The sequence below is a fragment of the Crocodylus porosus genome, unplaced genomic scaffold, assembly GCF_001723895.1.
Source record: "Crocodylus porosus isolate Cpor-Errol unplaced genomic scaffold, CroPor_comp1, whole genome shotgun sequence".
Classification (NCBI taxonomy): Eukaryota; Metazoa; Chordata; order Crocodylia; family Crocodylidae; genus Crocodylus; species Crocodylus porosus.
In genome coordinates this window covers 3786742-3795297 of record NW_017728917.1, presented here as the reverse complement: position 1 = coordinate 3795297, position 8556 = coordinate 3786742, and the positions used below count along the sequence as shown (strand labels likewise).

The window sequence follows — 8556 nt, the reverse complement described above, 5'->3', positions numbered from 1 at the left end:
CGGAGGTGGTTCAAGCACCTACATTGAACACCTTCAAGAGTAAATTGGATGCTTATCTTGCTGGGATCCTATGACCCCAGCTGACTTTCTGCCCTTTGGGCAGGGGGCTGGACTCGATCTCCCGAGGTCCCTTCCAGCCCTAATGTCTGTGAAATCTATGAACTTTCACTCACCATGAGGGAAGAACAGGCACACATCAGTTACCATCAGAAAAGCTGTGAACTTCCCCGTTACCCTATGAGTTGTCCATATATCCATACTCTGAATCCTTTGGATGGTAGTGCCAGCTGCAAAAAATTGCCTTCACATGAAAGAAGGACTCTGGCTGTCTGACCTTTATATTGTGCTCTCCTTGTGTACACACACTTATCACGGGACAATGGCACTGGCTATGCTGAGAAAGCAGCCTATTTTAATGGAAAGCCAGGACACAGGTACTCAATGGAGAATTGTGCATAATAGTTCTGGAGCATACCTGATGGATCTGCTAGATATGAAACCTAGCGTTTCTATATGTGTGGTCCTTCTACCATAACTTAGAATGGCCTGTGAAATAAAGGCAGAAGGATTTGATGTTTAGACATGGAATAACTGCATGTGAATTAGCTTTACTTTTTAATCTGAGTGTGGTCTGATCACGTAAGCGAGTCCATTTGTGATCCATTTCCTTTTGCTTCAGCTAAAATATACTCCAGGAAATATTTTCAGCCGTGTTTATTTCTCCCCCTCCTCTCTCTCTCTCTCTTCTTACTCATGAAGGAAATGTTGTGAATATTCAAACTGGCCATTGGGTTGGAAAGCAAAGTGGCTTAGGAGCAGGATCAGACTCGTTCTATGAATATCTTTTGAAGTCCTACATTCTCTTTGGAGAAAAGGAAGACTTGGAAATGTTCAATGATGCTTATCGGAGCATTCAGAATCACTTAAGAAGAGGGTAAATCTCATATACTTGTTGTTCCCTTAATTTTAAGCATGTGTCTGTAGTATGTGCCAAGTTGTGTAAGGTATCTGCTGTACATAATAGGGAAAGCTGTACTCTTTCATGGAAATTTTTCTTCACTTTTTATTTCCTCCATATTCTGACTCTCTTTTTGAAGTTTGCACCCAGTAGTAATCCTGTCTAGATCAGTTGATTGGGGAAGGAGATGAATACTAAACCTAGTATTTATTTGCTGCTTAGGCTAAGTATCTGGTTACCAAGTTCACAGACTTGGGGGTGAGATCAAAAATAGATATAGTGCTGGGACTCCGCTCTCAAAATACTGGTGAGTCTCCTATTAATGCAAATTAAAATTAGAGCCTTATTCTTTGTAAAATGAAGATTAGTACATGGGCTTCAGTAAAAATCTAATACCCTGAAGCTTATGATTTGTTTGTGCTTCTGTTAGTGTTGTGATGTATCCTGTTTAAGGTGCATTATATTCTTAGAAAAGTTGAATGTTTCTGTGTTCTCGTTGTGCAGGCGAGAAGCCTGCAATGAAGGTGAAGGTGACCCTCCTCTGTATGTTAATGTAAACATGTTCAATGGTCAGCTGATGAACACCTGGATTGACTCTCTGCAAGCCTTTTTTCCTGGACTGCAGGTAATCTCAATCCTCAGCTTTTTGTGGTTAGACAGTACAGTGGGTTGGTGTCAGAGGTGTTCATTCCAGTGCAAGTTCTGGGTTGCAAGTGAGTCCAGACTTGGGGTCCCCACTAGCAGTCATTGGGTATGGTTTTTTGGCACCAAAGAGGACCAGGATAACAGCTGGGAAAAACCTGCTTGGGACTGCATTGTTAATACTGCAGCTTTTATTTTCAAGAATTAATTCTGAATTCAGTTATGTTTTTAACCATGCTATTCTGGAACTGAGTTTGGAACATTCTTGTTCCAATACTTGGGTGTGAAGATATTAACCATATCATTGTGGCTCTTGCTGGAAACAAATCTTCTTCCTCGTTTAGGTGCATATTGCAAATAGCATTTGTGCACATACAGGAAATGGGAGCTAAAACCTTTCAAAAGCAGCTGTCTGCATTGTATTGTTGGTATAGGGTTATTGGATGTGTGTTCATAGCTGCTGCTTTCTCTAGGTTTTAAAAGGAGATGTGGAAGATGCTATTTGTCTCCATGCCTTCTATTATGCCATATGGAAGCGTTATGGAGCTCTCCCAGAGAGGTACAACTGGCAGTTGCAGGCACCAGATGTCCCCTTCTATCCACTAAGGCCAGAGCTGGTGGAATCTACTTATCTTCTTTATCAGGTACCTGACACGTTTTGCTACTCTAATTTGGAGAAGCTCTTTGGCCTGTACTGCTTCTGCTTTTCCTAATATATATATATTTGACCACTGCCATGCTGCCCAAACCTCTGTCGGGAACAGTCTTTCCTGAGTGGTCTTGGGACGTGTGTAGAGAAAACAGGGGCCCTAAACTTGAAGTGGTGGGTTTTACAAAACACTGCTTCAATTTAAGGGTGATTTAAACCCCTGTGTCATGTCCACACCCCACTGACTTACCTGCCTCTCTGGCAGGGAGGGGAGGGCAAGCTGCTGGCACGTGGAGCAGTCCCTGGGCTGCAGGAGGGACTGGTGCTTCCCTTTGCGGCAGCAGAGGTCATCACATCTCCCCCAGCAACATCCGGCACCCAGCTTGGGTGGTCCCCGCAGCTCAGGCAGGCAGGCTCCATGGGGGGGAGGGGAAGATTGGTCGTGCCACTTTTCTTGGGCAGAGCCTGCTTTGTTGGGCTGCTGCCAGGTTGCCTGCAGCGCTTCCTGCAGAGCCACGGAGCCCGATGCTTTGCTCTTTGGCTATAGGGGCAGCAAACTAAAACTGCTCAGAGGAGTTTTAGTGTGCTGCACCCCAAGTCATTTAAGGTGCGTTGTGCCATCGAATTTCCCGCAGCAGCTGGAAGTGATGTGCAGTATGTTGCCGAGGCTTGCAAACACTGACACCGTTAAAGTGATGCAAAAGCATTTAGCCCGCTTTAAAGTGTTGTGCACACATGCCTCGTTTCTTCTATACCCAGCCTTAGGCGCTTGGGTGTCACACAGAACCCCTGATGACTGACTTGCTTTGAAGGAGAAAAAAGTTGAAGGGCAGCTTTATCTCTAACACTTTTGCAACACATTTTCCTTCTGATACCACACCTAGCAAATTTTTGTGCAAATACTTGTGGGAAAGAAGTTATTACAGTACAGGTCGACAGTCGGAGGGGCACCATTTGTTCTTAAGCATAAAGGAGTATCTATGCCTTGTGGTTGCACTGCATTAACTCCTTCAAACTGATGCCAGTAAACTCCCACTGTAATGAATGACAGCTTTAACAGTGTTTATAAAACCATGACACATGTTTTTCCTTCTCTGCCTAGGCCACCAAGAATCCTTTTTACCTTCATGTTGGAATGGATATTTTAGAGAGTCTGGAGAAATACACAAAAGCCAAGTCAGTTTACAAAGTTTTTTAGCTTTCTCACCCTTGTAAATGTATTTGGGTATTGTTTTGTGAAACTATCTACCACTGGGGGCAAAAAAGTATTTAATAAAAGTGAAGTTCTGAAGGTATTTACCATATCCAATTGGCTGAAAGCATCAGTCTTTGAGCAGAAAATTGCATCCTCAGGTGGAAAGAACTACACATTATTTTTGGAAAAATTGAGTGCTCTTGTCTCTCTCTAAATTTTAAGGACATGTATACCTTTCCAATAATGCGTCCCTTGGGACCATTATTGGCGAAGTCAGGGAACTGGTTTGGTTGCCTATGTTCAAAGAGCTTTCTTTAGCTCAAATTCGGCTTCCTTGTCAAGACATATTGCAACTGATTTGCCTTTATTAATGTATGGGCTCTTCATTATGAAATGCTGTAACTTCTTTTTATAGCGGGACTTGCACCAAAACTTTAAGTAATCTGGCTTTAGACCTGTTTAGGTAAAACAAATTTATTGCTACACTTTATCTGAAGTGTATTTTCTGTGTTGCACAATGGCCCTGGATTATGATTATTTTAATTTGCCAATCAGTTGTCACAGTGTTGTTCTTTGTTACTACTTGGAAAAGGAAAAAAAAACAAAGCTTTGGCAATTACAGGAGAGAGAAGATCAGGACGTTAGCAGTATGCAAGAGAGAGCTAGCCAGATATTGTTATCCTGTGATTTATGAGGTGCTGGCCCAAGAAGTCATAGGTTCAGACTCTTTACAGTCCAGGACCACCCATGTGGCAGTGTAGATCATGACCCTTCTTTTGTCAAGACTGGAGACTTGCTTTTCAGTAAGTGCTGCCTAGAATGTAAGTCTGTTCAATAAAAAAAAAATATTGGGGGTTTCATACTAGTTTTGCTCTATGTGGAATAAAAAGCAGGCTTTTTGAAATAATATCCAGAATAGCCAGCAGTTGGATACAAATGACCCAGGTGTTACTCCATACTTTTGAACTGGGTAGATTAGAACCTTGCATCTGGGGCTTCCATATTCCACAGGAGACTGCTGACTCCATGGGCTGTTTACTGTAGTATGGTGGGGAGGGAGCTGAGAAACTATTTTTGCATTATGGAAAGCTTATTTTAATTAACTGGCACGTCAGAAAAATGTTACGTGAAGAATTTCTGACCAAATCTATTGAGTATATTGTGGTGACTGTCTCACTTCTTCAAGGTTTCAGTGTGTCAGAAGTGACAACTGCAAAAAAAAAACAAACAACTTTTTGATGGCTTAAAACAAAGGTGTGCCCACCCCCACCTTGTAATGTCAGCCCCTGTTGTTCATTTAGAAGGAATGAAATTAAGCAACATGTTCATTTTCAAGTATCTAATGGAATGGAAGTAAAACCAGTTTGGTTTTGTGTTTTTTAATTTTTCAGATGTGGCTATGCTACGTTACACCATGTTGTAGAGAAGTCTAAAGAGGACCGAATGGAGAGCTTCTTTCTCAGTGAAACATGTAAATATTTGTATCTGGTAGGTATTTATTTCTCAGATCGCAATCCAAAAACTCAAAAGTCTTACTTTTTAGTAGTATGTGGCACTAATGGCTTTTTCATTTGTAGGGAATGTGGGCAGGTAAGTGGTAGCACGGGAAGGTAGAAGGTCATTCTAATTCAACTTTTGAATTAATAACATGGATTATTAGTCCTCAAATTTCAGGGTGGAAGCATTGTATTAAAAGGAGTGCTCAAGGGTGTTTACTGTGCAATTTTATTTTATTTATTTATTCTTTTAAGACACTAAGGTCTTTGTGTTTTCAAGGTATTAATGCCACTAAAAGAAGCAGTGTTGGGTGGTGGATTTTCTATATCCGTTTAAAGTGTCTGATAACGAACCGATGAATCCATGCTTCATGTTCTCCTTCTTCCTCTCCCTCTTCCTCATGTTTAGTTATTTGATGAAGAGAACCCAGTGCACAAATCTGGAAATAAATATTTGTTTACTACTGAAGGGCATATTGTGTCTGTGGACAAACGTTTTCGTGACTCAGTATGGCAAGACATCTTCCCAGAAGAGGAGGAAAAGAATGCACCAAAACTCAAACCTAATGAAGTTAAAGCAGTCAACTTAAGCTCCAATGTAAGCCCTCTTTTATAAAGTGTCTCGCTGTGTTATGGTAGAAACTGGGTGAGCCCAACTAGGCAGGACAGCCCTGGGGAAAAGAAAGTCACTTGGCATTGGTAAGTAAGGCTCTAGAGCCGGAGTGTCAAACATAATGCCAGCGGGTTGAATTCAGCCTCCTGGGCAATCTGTGAGCCAGGATTCTGCCATCCTGCACCCCTAAGCCCTAGTGGATGTGGCAGGAGAATGAGCAAAAGCTGACTTAAGCCTGGTTGTTCTTTGGCTGTTTCTGTCATTACTGCTTCTGAGGGCCCAGCTTCTCGGCTCTTCCCATGCCAGACCCAGAGCTGCTAGCTACTGCCCTGGCATGAAGCGTATGTTGGCAGAAACTCCAGCTCCAGCCTTGGGCATGCGGCAGGAGCTGGAGTCACTGCCGCGTGCGTCAGGCAGACGGAAACGGGAGCCACCCCATACCCTGGATAGAGGCTGGCCTGCAAGAAGCTCCACCACCTGGACCCAGCCTGGGGCAGGAGGAGAGTTTGACACCCCTGAAGCTTGTACTTTTTAATTATTTTTAAATGCTGAATGTTTTGGGACGTAAAAGAGAGTAAGTGCTTCTGTGGGTCTGGATGGCATAGGTACAGTCTTATCAGCTCCAATTCTCCTTCCTCTGGTGACTAAAAGTTAATGTACCATCTGGTAGGTATGATCTAGGGGACGGGGACAAGCTCAGTTGGCACCCTCTAGTTCTTACAGTAGTTCGTACATCTCTTGTCACAGGTTCTTTCCTTTTTGGATGTTTGAGGCCAAGATTAAATGAATGGACAGCTTGTCCTTTCACCTTTCAAAGACCTCCAGGTATTTCAGTGAGTTGGGCCAGATGAAAAAACAGGTTCTTCAGGAAGAGGGTGGCAGAGAGCACATTTCAAAGCCAGTGGGCTAAAGAAAGGGATACCTTAGTATTTTGTTTACAATGGCACATGGTGTGCCCTAAAAAAAAAATACTAAGAAGGGGTAGAGGTTGGGGGGACGGGAACAAAGAATTATCAGATGCAGCAGATTGGGCTACCATGTGGTGCTAAGCTCTGTAGTCAGTACCCAGTAAACCAGTGATTCTCAGCCAGGTGGCAAGGCACCCTGGGGTGCCTTGAACCTTTCAAGGCTGCCACACAATATTAGCACTGTTAGATTTGCAAGCACAGTTCACAGAAGAAACCCAGAGATTTCAAATAGAAATCCATAGTTGCGGTCTTTCTGAAGTTCTTTGCAATAGGGAAACTGCTCTATTATTTGTAGGCCAAAAAGTAAAAACTAAGAGCTGACATTTTTCTGAGGGATGCTGTGAGCCTAAAAAGGCTGAGAACCACTCCTGTAGTGGTTCTGCAAATGCACACACATTGTAATATTGAGAATGGCGCTGAAGGAATTTCAGTTAGTAATTGTCTTTTTTACCCTTTTGCTCCCAGTGTAACAGAGTCCCTGATGAGAGGAGATACTTGCTGCCACTGAAGAGCATCTATATGAGACAGATAGATCAAATGGTGGGCTTGATTTGAGCTGTTCTCCCCAACAATGCTTTGTCCTAGGACGGAAGTGGAGTTTGTGGTGTAGACATTTCTCTTCAGCTACGCGCGCACACACGCGCGCGCACCCACACGCGCGCGCGCGCACACCTGCAGTGAATCCTTGCATACAATGAATTGCTTATCTGTAGCCATCATGTTTCTGAAGGATGTAACCGTGAACTTGGAGGGAGATCTTGTACTAATACGAGTTACAGCCTTTAGAGTGAAATGTTGTAAGTATTGGAAACTCTGAATACAAGGTGAACAGGGTTTTCTCATGAACTCCATATAAAAGTGCTAGTCTTGCTGTGAAGGCTGGTTAACTTTTTTTGTTTTAATCAATTGGCATGTCATAAATGCTGTTTAGCTACCTCTTTGTAGCTGCATTGCAGATGCTTTTTTTTTTGTTTTTTAGAGAGGGTCTGAAGCTGAAGGTGAAAATGTTTTGGCATTTGGGTTGGAAAGTAAAGGGAATGTGCAATTTTGTCTTAGTGAGTCTAATCATTGGGCTATTCTAACTAGCAATGCACACTGCTAATTATTGTTCAGGTAGAAGACACTTGTAGTAGATATTGGCTGAAACAAAAATATTTTTAGAGTAACAGCTTGGAGACATGACAGGTCTTGTTCTTATAAGATATCTCTGTGGTCAAGAGATCCAGCACATGGGCAGATGTATACAACAGTATTCTTAACACAAGTTGCATAGCCCCAAAAGTGTACTAGCTATAGAAACTAATAATTGAAAAAAAAAAATAAGGTGCCTTTTTTGTGGGGAGGGGGGAAGGAGGAGATGCACAAAGCCGCATGCAACACACTCTTAAGCAGCTCACCTTGTATAGCTAGCTGTGCAGGTGTTCAAAATGTTCTTCAGCTGTTTGTCATGCATCTAGTGCCTCTTCGGGAGAGTTGCTGATTAAAGGATACAATTACTGACAGTGTAAGAAAACATTCCTAGTAGCATATTAATGGGTTAGTGCCTTAAGCTCATCTTCACTCACAGGAAAGCTGAGTTTCTTTGTGGGGCACAGGGAGGTGGCGTTTATTTTATTTTATTTTTTTTTTCCTTTGTGGGGGGGCATAAAGTAGGACCAGTTAATACTGGAAGAAACTAATGCTATGATTTTGTGGGTCACAAACATTAAAATGATGATTTTGAATACTAGAAAGATATAGTATATTATGCTAATCCTAAATAATATTTTAGGGTTGGAATTAGTCAACATGCCAACTTCAAGAAGCTGATAGTGGTCCTTCTGGAGAGGCAGTCAATAGAGGGTTAATGGAGGCAGTAAACCAAGAGCCACTGAAATCAACAGGAGCAGAGTGCTGCTCACTTGTAGGCACTATGCAGCATCTCACCACGTCGTTCCCACTGAGGCTACTTATATTTAGTCTGTTTGTTGCCATGTGATAGTCTCTCGTGTCCAAAAGGTCAGTGCTAGAAACCTGTTGTAATGCTGCATCCCTT

The 8556-nt window shown here is 42.4% G+C and overlaps 1 protein-coding gene across 1 annotated transcript in view; it reads left to right on the top strand.

Moving 5' to 3' along the window:
• Window positions 1–8242, top strand: part of EDEM1 (ER degradation enhancing alpha-mannosidase like protein 1) — a 24729-nt gene extending 16487 nt beyond the window's left edge. Inside the window, exons 6-12 of the mRNA XM_019536597.1 lie at window positions 760–934; window positions 1463–1583; window positions 2074–2244; window positions 3352–3425; window positions 4836–4932; window positions 5350–5538; window positions 6987–8242. Of these exons, the coding sequence (XP_019392142.1) occupies window positions 760–934; window positions 1463–1583; window positions 2074–2244; window positions 3352–3425; window positions 4836–4932; window positions 5350–5538; window positions 6987–7076 (917 nt within the window). The 3' untranslated portion in view covers window positions 7077–8242. The remainder of the gene's footprint in view (window positions 1–759; window positions 935–1462; window positions 1584–2073; window positions 2245–3351; window positions 3426–4835; window positions 4933–5349; window positions 5539–6986) is intronic.
• The last annotated feature ends 314 nt before the right edge of the window (window positions 8243–8556 follow it).